General features: G+C 38.5%; 1 protein-coding gene across 3 annotated transcripts; it reads left to right on the top strand.

Moving 5' to 3' along the window:
• The first annotated feature begins 387 nt into the window (after positions 1-387).
• LOC121326827 (G-protein-signaling modulator 2-like) lies at positions 388-18,386 on the top strand. 3 transcript variants are annotated; one of them, XM_041270390.1, is made up of 17 exons: positions 388-529; positions 2,330-2,392; positions 4,963-5,263; positions 8,193-8,275; positions 10,062-10,283; positions 10,581-10,716; positions 11,197-11,336; positions 11,445-11,568; positions 11,768-11,883; positions 12,127-12,282; positions 12,392-12,500; positions 12,810-12,939; positions 13,142-13,212; positions 13,482-13,673; positions 15,701-15,857; positions 17,604-17,821; positions 17,995-18,379. In XM_041270390.1, the coding sequence occupies exons 5-17, from the start codon at positions 10,063-10,065 to the stop codon at positions 18,160-18,162; spliced, it is 1,938 nt and encodes a 645-aa protein (XP_041126324.1). In that variant the 5' UTR covers positions 388-529; positions 2,330-2,392; positions 4,963-5,263; positions 8,193-8,275; position 10,062; the 3' UTR covers positions 18,163-18,379. The 3 variants fall into 3 exon arrangements, with proteins under 3 accessions (XP_041126324.1, XP_041126325.1, XP_041126323.1); XM_041270391.1 differs by having other exon boundaries at positions 8,196-8,275; XM_041270389.1 differs by lacking the exon at positions 8,193-8,275 and having other exon boundaries at positions 17,995-18,386.
• The last annotated feature ends 675 nt before the right edge of the window (positions 18,387-19,061 follow it).

Raw genomic sequence — 19,061 nt, forward strand, 5'->3', positions numbered from 1 at the left:
TAAAGCTGCTTTCCACAACACACTTACTTGTGTTTGTTGGTGCTTTTTGGATAAGATGACGTTTTAGACCAAAATCGAAACATTTAAGTGTCTGGACCAATGAAAGTACAAATCATTCTATACTATTCAAAATTCTTTACAAAATAGCAATTTTATTGATATCCAATGAGCATTGCTAAACTATATTTACCTTAGCATTCAATGGACGGCTAGGGTGAACATTTAAATCTCATTGGCTAACGCTTTGTTTTGCCGAGGCGGTGCCTGGACAGAACAGCGTTATTTCGGTTTCCTTCAAATGTATTTTTCCGATTGGCTACTGGACTGCACCTATCAATTCTCCGCCGTCTAATTTCTGTCGAATCAGAATGGGCATACAGATTAAATCGCGGAAAGTGGTGATGGCAAAACTTAACCGACATAGGCAAACTGTTGTGTAAAGAACTGGACAGAGAGGGAATATTTTTTTATGAAGGAAAAAATAAACTTGTAAGAAGGGAATTAAAAGAACATGAAAGCAAGATATTAAGTAAGTATAATTGGACATATAAAAATGTGTTGGGGTTAAAAGTTTTTTTTTTTTTTTTTAATCAATAGTAATTCACACACTAATATATTGATATTAGGGAAAATACATTATTTGGGCCGAGTGATCGCGAAAGAGAGAATTTATTTGTTATTAAAATTCGTTTGCTAGCAGTGTACTGTAGGCATTGTGTGTGGATCACGGAGAAAAGTAATGCTACCGGTGCTAAATGTAATGCTACAGTACAGGTGGTACAACTCACGACCAAAGATGTTACAATAAGAGTTTATTTGAACCTGCTACATTTGCCGAATTGTGGTATATTTTGTAATTGATAGAGAGGTGTGTCTGTTTCAGCGAGTTGAATGACAACTGACTACATTTTTCTTGATTGCCTACGTTAGTGAGCTGCATTTAAACTTTAGTAAAGGTAGCTGTGCGACGGTTACACTGTTGAATGAGATTAAGCATGAAGTTAATGACGTGTACAGATCTACATTAAAAGTACATTGACAGCAGCATTTTGGCATACTTGCATCTTTTAAACTATATGGAGACAATTGGAACAGTAAGAAAATGTGCGAGATGATCCTCATATAATGGACAAAACATCGTCCTGTGCGTTAACAAAACCAATTTCTAATGAATGGTGATATTACCAAAGTACAACTGTATCGCGTAGTGCCACTATTTGGCTATAAAACAGCTACAGTAATAGCTTTTACAGTAATTCTGAGCATTGTCTTAACTTCAACAGCCTGGATACAACCTTTATTTTCTGTGACGAAAAAAGCTATTTGAAATGATGGATGCTGCTCAGGGGTGTTGTATAGTAAGTTTGTGGAGTATTGTTTTAGAAAGGTACTGTAGATTTTGGAGCAGATGACTAATCTGACTTCTACAAGGTGTTAAACCACACGAATGAATTGCTTTGTGCCATCTTTATGCTTTTTGTCAGTCATATGTTTAACCACAGAAAGACAGGCAAATAGTGTAGAACTAGACAGCTTAGGTCTCCTAGTACAGTAGCCCACTTGTAGCCTTGGCTTTAAGCATCATTCAAATTAACCATGCACAGATCTATATTAGATTGAGATATTTTAACCTTCTAGCAACTTACTAGAATTATGCAATATACGGCATTTGCATGTAAAAGCATTCCATGTTACTTATTTACACAGACAAAAATGAATCGTACATTTCCAGTCATCACGTTCTTTCTCATACTGTTCAGTCTTGTGACAGTTCTGTCATTCATATGGTAGACGTTAACTTCTTGCTTAGATAACATATTATGTGTCAAAAGGCAGTAAACAGAAATGTAGTCATTTGCATGTCGTCATCATTGAAGTGTTGTAGGTGAATAATGTAATTTCAGGTCCACTAGTGCAGCTATGCTGTATAAAGTATTTGGATGGACTGTAACTGTCATACTGTAGAGGAATTTGTTTACTGCACTGATATGGAAATTTAGATTTAGAGTGCAAAGTAACTGAATCCCATGCATGTCTGTTTCAGTGGAATGCATTTACCTCTTGCACCACCTCAGTTAGACAGGTTGGTTTAATAAAAACTTGACAAACAAGGTGGCTGCAATTAAGAAATACTCTACAGGAGTAGTTGCAGTACTGCTAACGGGAGTGCCACAGAATTTATAGGCAGGCACGTTGAAACAAGCATTGACTGATTCATGACAAAGGCATCACAAGTGGAGCATTGCCACTATCTTAAAGTTGATTGTCACTCTACGTGTCTCAGTTTCATCAATAACATTTTGATGTTTGTTTTTTTCTCACTCATCAGATTTGGAGCTCCAGCAGTTCAGGAGCAGCAGCTGGGGAAGTGACGTAGATGTGTTGGCTAAAGGTTAGTGTACCTGGCTTTGTGCTTTGCGCTTTGCCTTGCTGGCTGCAGGGTTTGCATAGCTTAGCTTTTGTGGTCATGTTTTGCTTGTAGCTGCATGTGCTTGTGTTGTCTAATCGGCAGACAATAATTGGTGCTCATTGATTGGGAGATGTGAGATAATGCAGCACTGGTGTTTAAGTTTAAGAAAAGTTCTAAACACTTAATACTAGGAAAATATTTATAGCATATTTGTCTACAAAAAGTCCCCAAATTCTTCCAGTGCACCGTCTTTAAAATTCTATCATTCCATCCCTGTATTATGTCAGCATCCCTGTTTTTGCTTTTCTACAGTTTCATAGCTAGTAGTGTGGCTTATATTAATTCGAGGCATGGCGCGTGGGTGAAATTGGGGTTTGCATAGCCTTTCACAGGTGTAATTGATATGCCTGGAAACCTGTTGCATTTGGCTAGATGGCCAACGTGCTGCTGTTGAGTCCAGGGTACAGTATAGTACAGTTCAGTGTGTCTAGAGAGGTTACTGTTTATGAATCAGGACCCTACTGCAAGTATGCATATGTTGAGCTGTGATTGTGATATTCTGTCGTGGTCCCATTTTATTTCTGCTGCACAGTATACTTTTCATTGTCTTTCTGTGAAAGCAGCTTCCATTGCTTTTAATATGAATTACACTTGGCTAAATAAAACTGTCAAGCTGTTACTTTTGAAAGTGATGATTTTGTTATTGAAGCAGATCTTTCTGCCCATGTGTTGCCCTTACATTTTGAGAATATGTCTTGCAGTAAAGAGGGGGGTTTTGTAGCACGACTGTTTAAGTGATTCTACTCTGAACAATTTCTCATTCAAGAGAATGGACCAGTTATCCAGTCAAATCATCTACTGTCCTTTCTTTCACTGACCGCTTTAATGCACTGTTGGAGATAAAGCTTCTTATTTGTAGATTAAGAAAGTGATGACCGAAGGCATATGCAATCTTGTTTAATCTTTAAATCTTTTTTTTTAATGCCATTAAAAGACATTTTACTGCTGTTAGCACTTTGTTTACCTTGACGTCTTTTTTTATTTTTTTTATTTTTCACAAACCTGTGAAATATACTATACTATAGAGACCTGTGAAGTATAGATCAGCAGGAAATGTACAGGTGATTGCCAAAGAAGAGAAATCCTGGTCTTTCTGCAGACGTACAATTTGTTATCAGTGCTTTTTGAGTTGTAGGATTGTCAGTTGAAATATATTTGAATCCTGCTGGGTGACAAACTGGAGTAACCTTGGAAACTTTAGAATCAATAAATTAGGCCAGAAGCCAGGGCTCAGTATGCCTAGTAAAACAAACTGCATGTAAACTCCATACCAAAGTGCATACCAGTGAAATGTTTGCGAGCATTGTAGCAGATCACAGCTTGCTGCTTTACTGTAGTGCTTGAAACCTGCATAGTACAGTGTTCCCAGAAACCTCAGTTAAGAGACTGTGGTATTTGTGTTATACCTCATGGCAGGCAATATGTGCCACGTCCCTACCAACTTCTTAACATTTCCATGCTATAAATAACAGAGTAGGCAAAACCTTTACAAAAAGAGAAGTGAGTAGGCCTGTATTGGTACATTCTTCCATGACCCTTACTGTGGATTGGGTCTCGTATCTGTTTTTCAAGCAGTTCGTAATTGAAAAAATTACCACAGACACAATCAGGTCAAGAACAGTAATTTGTCCTGAATATGAAAGGGCAGGAGCTACATCAGGGAAAGTATATAACTCTGGGATCATCGTGTTCTTATACAGAAAGAATCTGTTACTGTACTTTCCACGGTGATTGATACCCAGTTTCATTTACCTTCTTTCCCCTTTTACACTGCAGAAGCTTGATTTATTTATTTTTTGTGTGTTGGGATCCCGCATGGACGCAATGAAAATGTAACTCTGTACTCTACAGTAACTCTTGTTCAATCTCAATCAAATGAGGTGAAAAAATGTATATATTTAAGGTAAAAAAAACAAACAAATAGAGTTTGCAAAAGTACTTGGCTTCGTTATTTACAGTTCCAAAAACCCCAGAGCAATTTTCTTAAATTTGGTAAATTTTAATTGACTTTGTAATTGACTGATTACTAAATTCAGCAGGCCCAAAAGCCTGATGCTTAAGATATTCAAACTGATATAAAACTGGAAGATGCCCTTTTTTGCTCATCTCTGGAGACTGACTTTCTGAAGTGATTCACAGCCACTGGAAATAGTCTGCACCCAATTAAAAATCCTGAAGATGCCTTTAAATGTTCAATGTAAAATCTTTGCATCTTCATAAACACCAGACATGCTTCTGCACTGTGCCTGGGGACTGTACAAATAGTGCCAGCAGTGATGAAGCGTTCCAGACCCCATTATGACTGCTATGCATTGCAGCCTCCTAAAATCCCCATGGTTACTGTGGAGTACTTCTGCCTCTGTCAACCTCAAAGTGATTCACACCTTTATCGGCTCACTCAGTCAGCCTGCTTTGCACATTAACTGGGTGTTGCTATGGTGCTTCATAGGCTTATGAGGCTTCAAACACAGCATCTTATGTTCCCTTTGCAGACAGCAGCCGGACGCACTGAAAAGGGCCTGGGAACAGACTGGACATTTTTCGGCTGAGGCTGGTGTTCAACGTATGTAGTCCTGAAAAGGAACCTTTGGATCTTCGGACCAAGCACTAGCCTCTCATGTAGCCGTGTTTTCAAACTATTACTTGTTTACAGTTCCTGTCAACCAGCACTGCCAGGCATTGTGCACTTCATTTGATTTTTAGCACTGGTCCCTTATAATGCTGTTCAATGGATGCAAATCGTATTTTGGTTAGCATTCGTGATGAAGACCAATCCTTTCATGTTCACTACAGGTAGGTATATCCTATTTTATTTTATTTTTTTGTATGCCTGTGAACTAGAGATCTCTTTTTTTGTGATCTTTTATGCTTTTCCATTCATAAAATGTTAGTAGTTTGTTAATTGTAAAATCAGATTTGTTTTCATGCAAACTTTCTAAGATTTTAAACTTTCTTAAAGAAGCTGCAAATGGGCATATAGATAGATAGATAGATAGATAGATAGATAGATTCCAAACTATACTGTGTTGTACATGTGACACACAGTACATATGCCAAACAACTTGCTGACTTGAAGAGGATAGCAAGTGCAGGTTTGATTTTCTAATTGTGCATTTGCAGAATAGAGAGAGAATAATATTGCAGCCTTGTCAATGAATAGCCTCGTCACCATAGAGGAAAGTACTGTACGGTACAGGGCATTTCTCCTCTACAAAATGACAGATAAGTAGAAAAGTTTAGGCAAGTATTGCACATTCCTAGTATATATCGGACAAAACAATAGAAATACGTGCCTGCAGGGGCATGCACTTGAATAAATGGGCAGTCTGTAACATGACCGATTTAATTCTCTAGTGCTAAAAAGAAACATTGGCAAACATATTTTCTTTATACCTGACTTGTATAGTAGAATATACTGCCAATGTTTCTATTTTTGTTTATACTTGAAGTATATAGTACTGTGTATGTGTACAGTATATAATCCTGGTATACAGTGGAATTTATACTGAAATAAAGCATTCAGACCACATTAATCCAATGGATCAATATGTTGTGGAAGCCAGTAATCTTTTTTACAGTAATTGCCTGCAGTTCTATTTCATTTCCTTTGACAGAGTAATGGAAATGCTTTCAAAATGGTAAATTATTTAGTTTTTTTTTTTTGTTTCTTTTTAAAAGCATAATAAATGAAAGAGCTCTGAAGAAACACATACAATTAATTCTCTTATGTATATGAAATCCTGCTTTAATGGTCTCATTGTGTGCCAGGTTCTTTTCCATACTGCACACACTGCGCACCTGGTGGAAACATAGTGAGCTAATCCTCGGTCTGAGCCAATAAAAAAAAGATTGGGTTGCACAGTAGGACCAGATTACTGCTTTGTCAATTTTTAAGGGCACGCTGAATCATTGCGAGTAAGAAACCTTCCCTTTAGTTTGAATAACATGGACTTTGGAGAAATTGCAGGTGCCGCGTTTCAAGATGATTCAGAAACGTAAAAGACATTCGTACGGACATAACATTTACAATCCAAGAATACAGACTGAAAGGATGTCATGGTGGTGTTTTAAATTGATTGGGGCGCTGCATTCTTCCTCACAAATTCACCTCGATTTAATTCAGCAGTTCATTTTATGTCCCAGGATACTCTACACAGATATACAACCCTGATTAGGTAACACGATGAAGTCTTTCTTTAGTTCAGCTGGTACGGATGAACCTTAAATGATATAATAGAGATTCATTACACCCACACTCTCACTAAAGGAGAATTTTTTTAAGTGTTCCTGCTGCTGTGAGTGTGTCAGTGTGCTCAATAAAACACTTTTTCTTTTCATTTTTCTTCATGCCCACAAAGGGCTTGGTTGACATTTTAAAGACAAATGAGCTTATGAATACAGTGTCTTATTATGCAGCAAGCAGTGTTAATCCCCATTTACACAACTAAAGATTTTGCACGGTGTAGCAGTCCTAAAGCCTTACTGTTGTAATTTGAAAGGGGGCAGTACATGATTGCAGTATTTGAGAACTTGTGCTGTAAAGAGTTGTTCCTGCAGGTGTAACCTGTAAAAATATAATTGTAATAATCCTGTAACTGGCCAGAAGGTCATCAAATATTGTATGCTTTAAAAATGTTTTTAACGTCTATAGTAATAATTCAACGTAGGAGGGTTCCTATGCTTACATTTTCAGTTTAACACCTCTTCTCACACCTTTTGAGATGGGACTTTGCTCAGGTAAACATAACACACACATAGTAGTTTAAAATTTGATAAGTGATGTTTTGATTTGTTCTGTAGTCTATGCAAGCTGGGAGTCTCAAAGAGTGTAAAATCCACCTCTCTTTAGCCAATCAGAATGGAGATTCGATCCAAGCAGTTGCATAATCGATCTGTTTCCACAGTGCACTTGGGGTTGCCCTCGGTAAGCTAGCAGGTGGATTTTCAGATTTAATTTGATTGTCCGGATAAAGGTGTTTAAAAGTACCACATACTGTACTTTACGCCTTATTTATTTTTTTTAGGCCATAAATTGTTTGAAATTCCACATCAATATTGAACTTTGAAGTCTAACCTTTCAGATAGAAAGGGTTTTGTCCACAAATCAACTGCTGCATGACATAAAAGCAAGGAAGAATTAATTGAAAATGTCTACTAGGCATTGGTTGACTCCCAAATAGTGTTATTTATTTTAATGGAAAATCAACTGCGGCCAGACTGGTGCCCACACACCAGAGAAACAAACAAAGGATTGAGGCTTCCACTAGTGCTGTAGTAATTATTCAAGCCAGCCTGTGGGATTGCAAGATGCACAACAGCCACACTTTCTGATCTGACGTTGGAAAAGAATCAACTCTGAGTGTCCTTGAGGGGCCAGCAAGTAAAGACAATGACTGAGAATACAGTATTAGGAAGTGTACATAGTCTATTGTGGGGGCATTCGTGCAAGCACGCACGCACCCACCCACAAGCACCCACACACACACACAAAATGCCTGGGTGAACTGCCACCAAAGCATATTTCTGTAACTCTGCAGACTGGCACAATAATTGTACAGCTGGCAACTGGTTCACTTAAAGTATTGAAGTATGTATTAATTTAATTTGTAAGTGCAGCAAGTGCTTCTTCTCTGCAAAGGAACAATTTAATAGGTTCAAAGGCAGTTGTAACATTAATATTCTCTAGAGCTCCTTAGTATGACTGTTTTTATAATCACTACAGCAGCTCTCATCTTAATCAGAAGTGACAGACTGACATCAGGTGCCCAAAGGACAGGGGAGAAAAAAGTCCTGCGACCAGATTAGGTAAGATTATACTTTGCATGCATGTCTGAGGACCCTAAAGTTACCCAGGGCAACATTGACTAAAGTGGCTAACTATCACTGCAAAATAGATGCTTTGAACAAACTGGGCTTCTCTCTAGGTATACTTCTAAATGGAGCCCCTGTAGGTATTTAGAGGACTGGGGACCCTTATCTGCATGCGTTATGTGCATATACCTAAGAAGCCTGTATTCTAGGAATATTCCCAGTTGGAAACCTTGCCATCTATACTGGAAATTTCTGCGTGACCTGTGTTGGAGGCTAAATAATAAAACCAACGAAAAGCTTACAATGTCTGTGATGGGGATGTGCTTTGGTTGTGTACATCTAAAAGGAAACAGGTACAGTACTGCTTTGTCATACGTTTTTAAGGAGACAAAAAAAATATATAAATTGGGGGGGGGGGGGGGGGGGGGGGGTGGGGGTAGAATAAGAAATATATATGTAGACGTTCCAGTAAAAAAGAAAAAAAAAAAAACAGGAATCTTTTTTTTGAATGTCATGATTTTTATATATATATATATCTATATATATATATATATATATATATATATATATATATATATATGTATGTGTGTGTATATATATATATATACATATATATATATATATATATATATATTATATAGACATGCATACCTTTAAATATATACCTGAGTATTTGGTATTTGCTGGTGATAATGGTACAAATATTGCACTGATTTTAAAACATTTCCAGGCTTTCATATGCACTATTATGCAGTAAACCTGAACGACTGTGGTTACGGCTCACTATCTTTATAATCTTTTTTTTTTTTTTTACATTCATGTCAAAGTTGCCAATAGCAGTAATTGATACACTTTATCCAGTATTAATGCTGCAGCGCTTTCTGAAGCATTGTCTGTAACATTTTAGAGTTTGTTATATACTGTACCAAACTGGTGTGATAGAAGCCCCAGGACTGCCCTTGGCAAAGTACTGTAACTAGGATCGTTAAACATAGCAAGGACATGGGAATGAGCCCGATGTAAGAACATAGAATAAAAGGACACCTTTACAAGGCAGGACTGTGCAGCAGCCAGGTACACACCTGTCTCGTGCTACAGTATTTAAATCCAGTGCTGAGTAGGCGATTCAATTGGCGGGCTAAAGACCTGCATTCAATAAATGGCTTTCTCTTACTTCTTACTCAAATCTGATCTTTTAGGACCTTCATCGGTTTTAAACATGAAATTGTGTTGTCATCATTGTGCCATTAAAGCAGTTTCCTGCTTGTTATGAAGGGAAGGTAATAATGCACTTGGGCGATGTAATACACACTACAAAGCCTTCTAGTTGAAAGTCTGTCAAAGAATCTTACAATATTTTTTTTAGTATTGTTACTGTAAATAAAGTACACAATTTAGGTGTCTGCAGTGTCCTTTTTCATGAAAACCTACAGTAACATAGGGACTGAGTGACAAACTATGCATAAAACGTTGCATTAGAAAACATTGTCATGTGCTGTTCAAAAACCAATAACCGCAGTTGCAACATTTGACTACCAGGAGGCACATAGTTTCAGCCAACAGGATATTAACCATTTTCTCCCTGCTCGTCCCTAACTCTAGGGACACGAGCACTGTACACTGCAGCAACAGGATGTGAGTAATTGGACAGCAACCAGTGGGATTCAGTGTGCTGCTGTTGAGGCTCCCAGCTTACCTTTCAAATCCACTTTAAATTTGTGTCCATGCCTGCTAGCTGTATAGATGCATAGCTAAAGCGGGCTCTTTCTCCTCCTTGCAGAATGGAAGCCTCCTGTCTTGAGTTGGCCCTGGAGGGGGAGCGGCTGTGTAATGTGGGAGACTACCCAGCAGGCGTGTCTTTCTTTGAAGCAGCGATCCAAGTTGGGACAGAGGACCTCCAGATACTCAGCGCTATTTACAGCCAGCTAGGGAACGCATACTTCCACTTGCATGACTACTCCAAAGCACTGGAATACCACCACCACGACTTGACTCTGACCAGGTACACAAAACTGTGAAACTTCTGACAAAGCAAAAACATTGATTTCAGACTTGAGCTGCCACCTGGTACCTACAGAGGGTGTATTAGCTTATGTTATGGCTTTTTTTTTCTTTTTTGGTTAAATTGTGAAATATCCATCACAATGTGCAAGCCAGTGTTAGGTTGATATTGTTCTATAAATAGAAAGAGCTTTGTATGATGATAATATTATAGAATACCCCTCCAAGTGCCAAATGAATGAACTTTTTGAATAAAGAAAAAAAGATCAACATGTTTGGTTTTGATTTTTATTTTCAGAACAATCGGGGATCCACTTGGAGAAGCTAAAGCCAGTGGTAACCTTGGCAACACCCTAAAGGTTCTGAGACGCTTCGATGAAGCTATAGTGTGTTGCCAGAGACACTTGGAGATTTCCATTGATCTCAAAGATAAGGTGAGTAGGTTCTTATAGTTTTGTTTTTGAAACCTGGATACTTGCTTAGTAAGCAGTGCCTTCGTTATTTGAAGAGCTTGTTCTTAAACAAGCGTGGGTTGTGATGTGGTGTTATCAGTTTGCTTTTTATTTAAGTATTGAGATAGGTGTGGGGAATTGTTATTCACAATTCAGATGTTATGTTTATTTCTTAGATCCTGTTTCACATTTTAATATCTCAAGTAAGCTTGCACAATACTGCAACCTTTGAAACCTTTCTAAAAAGCGTAATAAAATATTAGACAATCTTATTGAGATAGTATAATGTGTGAAGTAGGTTACCTTTTACTGCTACGTTCTATAACTGGCACACTGTTATGCATTCAGGGTACAAAAATGTTTATCTTGTATTATGGTTCCTCTCTGTTAAAAGTTTACAGACACATAAAGGTGAGTAGATTCCAAATACTCAGTTTGAAATGTGTTTTTGAAATGCTTCAGGTTGGGGAAGCAAGAGCACTTTATAACTTTGGGAATGTGTACCATGCCAAGGGGAAAAGCATCTGCTGGAGTGGGGCCGATCCAGGGGAGTTTCCAGAAGAGGCAATGACTGTTCTGCGGAAAGCTGCAGAATACTACGAGTGAGTCATTACTAATGACAAGAAGATACACACAAATCCAAAGTGTATACATTCTAAAAAAAAAAAAAAAAGTACTTAAGCTTATAGTTTTTTTGTTTTTAAATTAAGGGCAAATTTGTCAATAGTTAAGGAGCTTGGAGACCGTGCTGGGCAGGGCCATACCTATGGAAACCTGGGCAACACGCATTACCTGCTGGGGAACTTCAGGGATGCAGTGATATCACATGAGCAGGTAAAAAAAAAAAAAACACTGATAACCTCTGGAAGCCGTATGGGGTTTAGCTGTCTTTGTAGATCTGTGTGGCACATGTTTGATTGTATGTGTGTATGTTATGCATACTTGATTTGTTTTCTTGTTTGTGTGTTTATTCCTTAGTCATCAGATAGAATGACGCAGTTTCTATAAGTATTTTTTTCTTTTTCTTTTGTAGAGGCTTCTAATAGCCAAGGAGTTTGGTGACAAATCAGCTGAAAGAAGGGCTTACTGTAACCTGGGGAATGCGTACATTTTTCTTGGGGAGTTTGAAATCGCATCTGAGCATTACAAGTAAGTAAACTGTTTAATGTAGCAATGCAGATGTAAGCCTACTACCAACATCTCAATAGAAAGAAAATAATAATTCTAATTTGCAAATTACAATTTTATTTGATAGCTAAAATTGATACCGGACCAGCTCTTGTCCATGCGCCAGGATGTTGCTCGTGAAGATGAAGAAAGGAGGGAGTCCTCTCAAGATGACCGGTGCTGCTGCTGTTGCTCTGATTGACTGTCTTTGTTTTTACTCTGCAGGAAAACGCTGCTGCTGGCCCGGCAGCTGAAGGACCGTGCCGTGGAGGCACAGGCGTGTTACAGTCTGGGAAACACATACACGCTGCTGCAGGACTATGAAAGGGCTATCGACTACCACATGAAACATCTTATTATCGCCCAGGACCTCAATGACCGGTAATTGTATGATCCTGATGAACACACTGGACTGATGAACCTGACTTTGCGTGCAGTTTGTCCATAAAAGTAAAGTCTTTAATGTTTTTTTTTTGTGTGTGTTTTGCAGAATTGGAGAGGGTAGAGCCTGCTGGAGTTTAGGAAATGCCTATACTGCATTGGGAAATCATGATCAGGCCATGCACTTTGCAGAAAAACATCTGGAAATCTCAAAAGAAGTAATGATCCAGGGTTTCTTGTGCTTTATTTTATTTTTGCAACATGGATGTCTTGAGCAGATGCTGTCGCCCTCTTGTGGCCTTGAGAGCAGAGACTTTGCTTTTAATTTCCATAGCTACCACAATGTTGCCATTCAGTTTGAATTGCTTATTATCTTGTTTCTAATTCTTGCCAAATAGGAGGCAAATGAGTCAATATGTTTTTATGATTTGTTCAGATTAAAGGACCCTAACCTTGAAGGTCTGACGATAGCCAGTATCAAAGAGACTTTCTCAGTATCAAACAGAATTTACTTTTCTTGCATGCAGACTGGAGACCGAAACGGAGAACTAACAGCCAGAACAAACGTCTCCGATCTTCAGATGGTGCTGGGACTCAGTTACCAAACCAACAGTTCAGTTCTGTCAGAAAACCACAAAGTCAATTTTGACTCTCACGGTAATCCCTTCGGCTTAGTTGGTGCACTCCGAAAAATGTATATTCTGAATTGTTCAAGATGTTTTCTTCATTTGAAGTACGTGAGTTGCATATTCGATTCCGTCGCCGACCTTGGAGTTTGAGGACTGTAATGTTCATTACAAAATGATTATATTATTCATTTATTGCTGTGGAGAAATACAGTTCTTAATATTGTCTGCAGGAGCCAGGCCAAAAGCCGGAAAGAGGCACAGTATGGAAAAAATGGAGGTGATGAAACTAACACCAGATAAGGTCAGTGTATTTGTGCATTCAGTCCACAATTGCAACTCTCAGCTGCTGGGGTAAGAGCTTGTCACTGATGGTGATGTTAATCACCTAACATAGAGGATTTTAATATTAATCTGCGGTATGGTGTGACTATTGAGTGTTGGGTTGTTTCAGTTATCTTTTTCTACAGTTGTATGCTATTTGAGACACAGGTTACAAGTGAATTTCATATGGTTAGCCAGTAAATAAACAAGAATTTACGCTGTTAATTCCTATCCTGCTTTTTGGTCTAGGTAGAAAACTGGAACAGCGAACTTATTACAAAACCACAGAAACCACCCCTGGCTAAGTCGTCTGCAAAGCTTTTCTTTGTAAATCATCTGAAAGGCAAAAAGCACAAACACAACGGCTTCTCTGCTAAGGTTCTGCAGGACACCACTAATTCCATTGAGTGCGGGGATGTCCAGATCCAGATACACCACAAGGTGAGCTATTAATGCTGTTTTCTGTGCTACTTTATATTCCAATTGAAACCTTTGGAACTGGAATCATACACAAGCTAAACATACACGCAAATATGCATCTGATGCAGTTGGGTTGCCTTAAACATACATTTAGAAAGGGTAAATGTAACAAACATGTTGTGGTGGATTTGTTCTTGGATTGAGGAGTCCTTCTCCCTCAAGTACCCTCTTGTCTTGATTGAGAGCTGCTTGCTAGAACATGTGTTGAAGGTGAAGTGGTAGTACCGACGCTTGTCCTATTGGGCAAGACTTCCTCTGAACCCCATCAGAGGAGCTATCAAACAGTGAAGGTTTCACAGCAGGGCAATCAGGGAGGATGCTGAAAACAGACAGTCAGTCTGGATTCCTTGTAGAAGTAGACCTCCGCAGTGCCGAACACAGAAGTGACATGGTAGGCTTGTTTAGAGAAGATTTCTTGTTTTTGGATTCCAATGCATTAAAATAAATGTAAAAAAATATATTCACAAAGCAATGTTTATATGCATCATGTCTGTATTTTATCCAATTTAATATTATTGAACAGCGATTTGTAGAATTATATTATTTAGGAAGTACTGTTGGCAACACCTTGAACATCCTTTTACTACATTAACTCCTTATTTTGTTAATCATTCCAGTGAATTGAGTGTTGCCTAATCCAGTGATTGCTCAGTGTTGAGAACAGTTGGTGCTACTCCATAAATGTAAATATCTACTGAATGCAGCAAGCACTGGTTATTTATTATGTGAAATGTTTCCTGTCTCTATAGAACATACCTTTTTTAAATTGCATATTCTGCAAAGTACCTGTTGATATAAAGCACTCCAGTGTTATCAGCTTTGTGTGCACCTGCTTTGAAGATGCACACTTAGCAAGTTGAATGGAACTTCATATTCGCACATTTTTTAAAATCAAAAAGTAAAAAGTAACAGTTTGCTTCAGTTTAATGGTGTTGCTAAAACTAGTTTTATTAGCACACAATTTGTTTTAAACAGTGCAGTGCTGGGGTTATGCAAACCAGACTATATATTTTTATTTTTAAATCGTACTTGCCGCTATACAGTAAATGGAAATCAAAGGCTACTATTGGTTATAGAGTCACTGCATGGTAAATTTAAATCAAATACTGCTGTTGGTAATAGGTACACTGCATGATAGATTTTGATATAAAATATGTATCCCTCTTTTCTGGTAAATGTTCTCATTTTCCTGTGTTGATGAACTGTTAGTGAAATGCAATACAGATTGAAGGACCACCCAATATTTAATAGTATGCTGAATGAACCTGTGTTGGATCGATTTTATAAAAAGTAAATGGCACCTATAGTGATGTTTCAAGGTTAATATGATATATAAAAACACTTGTGGTTGTTTTTATAAAGCAGAATGCCTGCCTAGTAAAATATACCCAAAAGGAATAGCAAAGCATATTGGTAGTTTCACTCTGCTTTTAATATGCAATTTAGATTTTTTTAAAATGCTGGAGTGTTTTAACGAGCGTCACTGTATTGAGCACTGAAACGAAAACACTTAACAGAACCATGGGAGTGTTTGTGTAATAAAGTAGACCAAATAACTATGACAACTGAGATGTAATTGAATGTACTGTATACAACACAGTTTAGTTTGGATACCTGAATAGAATGTACTTCAGGGATGCTGTTGTATGTTCTATTTTGTCACCAGACATGTCTGGGTAGTCTTCCTCTTGCCTGCATTTCCCTGTGTTTTGCTATCTTTTAATTTTAAAGTCCTGTAAGACTTTGTGTCAGCAGGTCAGTGCAAGAATAAAGCTGCTTGTTGTTGCTTTGTTTTACCACTGTCACCATCACGTCGTCTACTTTTAGATTCTCAACATTGGATCTCAAACTTCAAAACGGGTTTTGAGACACATGTCAACATTAAACTGCAAGGCTGTGAACCGATTTTGAGTGCATGCTGAGGTAGCTTGGTTTTGTACATTACGAGCACTTTGTTGATGTTGCCTCCTTGCTGTTTTGTGTTCTAGAGAGTAAGTCCTGACACGCTCGGGGACGAGGGTTTCTTTGACTTGCTCAGTCGATTCCAGAGCAATCGCATGGATGACCAGAGGTGTTCCATAGAAGACGGAAAGAGCAGGCTGTCTGTGGCAGTGACACCCAAACCACCAAGAACAATGCACAAATGTGAGCTGAGCAGCTGAGCTGATGTATACCTGAAAAATAACTAAATGTTGTCACTTTACATTTTACATTTGGCATTGTACTGACAATGTAATTGTTTCAGTTGGATCCATTCTGTATGAAGTTATCTTTCCAAGACCACTGTGCTGGTCATCAGAAATGACGCCTAGATTTAATACTACCTTCAGTTTGATGTTTTAGTATGTGCTGAGCCGTTTTACATTAACACATTAGTGGTATTCGTATAACGGCTAAACATCATGATGTCTTTTCTATGTGTGTGTGCTGTGACCAGCAAACCACTGTTGTCCTGCTACAGGTAGTGGACAAAAGACTGGAAACACCAATGTAAAGTCACTTAGTACGGCGTTGGGCCACCATGTGTGGCCAGTACAGCCTGTATGCGCCTTGGCAGTCTTCCAGCCTCTGGAATTCTGCAGGAGGGATGCGGCACTATTTTTCCACAAAAGTCAATCAACTCATGTCTGGTTGATGGAGGTGGAAAACGCTGTCTCAGACGTCATTCCGGAATATCCCATAAATGCTCGATTGGGTTCTGAGAAGGCCGTGACATATGGATAACATCAGTGTCATGCTCATCAAACCATTGAGTGACCACACATGCTCTGTGGATGGGGGCATTGTCATCCTGGAAGACCCCCCCCCCCCCCAGCAGGAAAGAAATGCTGCATCATGAAGTGATGATCACTCAGTACCATTAAGTAGCGATTAGCATTGATCTTGCCTTCTAGGGGAGTGTGTGCACCCAAACCATGCCAGGAAAATGCACTCCACAACATTACAGAACCACCAGAACCCTTCCCTGTTGGAACCAAGCATTCAGGGCTGTAGAGTTCTTTAGGTTGACGCGACAGGTGCACTCGTCCATTTGTCGAGAACATGGTGAAGGATGATTCATCTGACCATATCACATTTCTCCACTGCTCGGTAGTCCATTGCCTGTGCTCTTTGCACCACTGGACTCGCAAACGTGCATTGCCAGGTGTGATGAGCAGTTTGTGCACTGCAACACTATGACTATGGTATCTCGCTTTGTTGAGTTGTTGATAGACCGTTTTTGATGAAAATAGCTACTCGCTCCCCAGGTTGAAATTTTCAGTCAATTGATCTGCAGTTGTTCGTCTGTTTTGTCTTGCACTTCGAATTAATGCACGGATATCACGATCCTGGAATACGTGCTTCCATCCACTGTTGCTCTTTGTTGATGATGTCTTTCCCTCGGAGTTCCATGGCAACATCACCTTAGACACCGTTGCTCGTGAAACATCAGCAAGTTGAGCTGTCTTGGTCACTGAAGCCCCTGCCAAGCGCGCCCCAAAAGTCACCCCTCTTTCAAAGTCATGGAGGTATCCTCTTGCAGTCATGCTAGCCATAATTATAGACAACCAGGCCTGTCCAGCATGTTTATACATGACCCTAAGCATGCTGGGATGTCATTTACTTAATTGACGCATGAGCCACACCTGTGTGGAAACCCTTGCTTTCAGTATACTTGGTGTCCCTCATTTACCCAGGTGTTTCCATTTTTTTTGTCCACTACCTGTATATTACAATCATAGAATGCAATCTTAAATTCAAATAATTTCAAGCTAGTATTAAGTTACTGCTGTATGACCCTATGTAAACTAAAATCCTAAAATGAATTAAATAACTTAAAAAAAAATGATTTCAAAATGTTTGTTTCTCTTAATGGCTTTTAACATATGCTGCTGTTTTGCATATTTTCAGCCCATTCTGCACCTGTTGTTTCACCCCACACCAATCAGTTCTTGGATCTAGTAGCCAGCTCTCAAAGTAGGAGACTAGACGACCAGCGGGCGAGTGTTGGAAACTTCCCCGGCCTCAGACTGAACCAGCAGAACAGCCAGTCTGTCCTCAGTCATCTCATGGCTAACGCTGACAAGGAGCCAGATGAAGACTTTTTTGACATGTTGGTTAAATGCCAGGTTGGTATAATATTAGTTTGTTCTATTATTTTCTTTATCATAGACCAGGGGGGATCATAGCGGAACCTGAAATAAGTCCAGAAGAAGTTTGGAAGCACTGGTTATGCAATAGCAATGTCATTAAGAATACACTCCTCACAAATTCTTATGTAATCCTACGTCTGTTTCTATAGGGTTCTAGACTGGACGATCAAAGATGTACTCCACCCGCTCCAGCACCCAAGGGCCCCACAGTTCCTGATGAAGATTTCTTCAGCCTTATCATGCGATCTCAAGCAAAGCGAATGGATGAACAGCGGGTTACTCTGCCCTCGAACTCAAAATGCCCCAGCTCGTACTGAAACAGCCACTTGCAAGCTTAATGTTGCCCCCACACTTTATCATTAATTCACAAAGTGTAAAAGTACTGTAATAAAGAACTGTTCTATTTCATCAGTTCATCAAGGAATGTTTACTGTCCAATTAGGGTCCAATAAGAGGGAATCAGTAAAATATCCACTGTCTCAAATCCAAAGTGGAATAGTATAAATGCCTACTGAATGTTGATATACTAATGTTAAAAATTAACAAAAATAACTTGTTTTTTTTATATATATAAAATTCATGATTGAATTTTGTAAGCTCATTTTTTATTCATGTACATAATGTTGCGTTTCATTGCTGACTGTCTATTTAAGCTATTAGTTGACTCCCATTTATTCAAATGTAGCAAATGCTTGCTAACTGCCATTGCTAACAATTGATTCTTTGTGGAGGGTACCCCAAGTTGAACTTTGAATATTATTCGCACTATATTAATGGTACGCTACTTTTTGTTTTTTTAACACAGATTGTAATTTTTTTATTTTTTTTTATGTTGCCTACCAAGAAAACTCATGGTGGGGGATACTGATTAACTGCCACAAAAAACGTGTCGGTGTTGAGAAACAAGCCAGTGGTCTTTTATACGTCTTGTATCTTTTGTTGTATTTCCAAGATTGAGGAATAAACATAATTTCTTCACACTACATTCAGTTACTTTATTTCCTTATAACCTTCTGATCTACTGGCATCTCTGAACAGAATGAAAAACGGGGCTGGTTTTTAAATGATTTGCATTCTCCCTCTTGATTAAGTTAAAATAATGTCAGATCTATATACAAACCATCATCTGATTAACACCTGTTTTTTTTTTTTTTTTTTTTTTTTATGAAAAGGCTGTGTTATATCAGCATAGATTAATCTGAATGATCAGATGTCT

The sequence above is a fragment of the Polyodon spathula genome, chromosome 14 (genome assembly GCF_017654505.1).
Source record: "Polyodon spathula isolate WHYD16114869_AA chromosome 14, ASM1765450v1, whole genome shotgun sequence".
Taxonomy (NCBI): Eukaryota; Metazoa; Chordata; class Actinopteri; order Acipenseriformes; family Polyodontidae; genus Polyodon; species Polyodon spathula.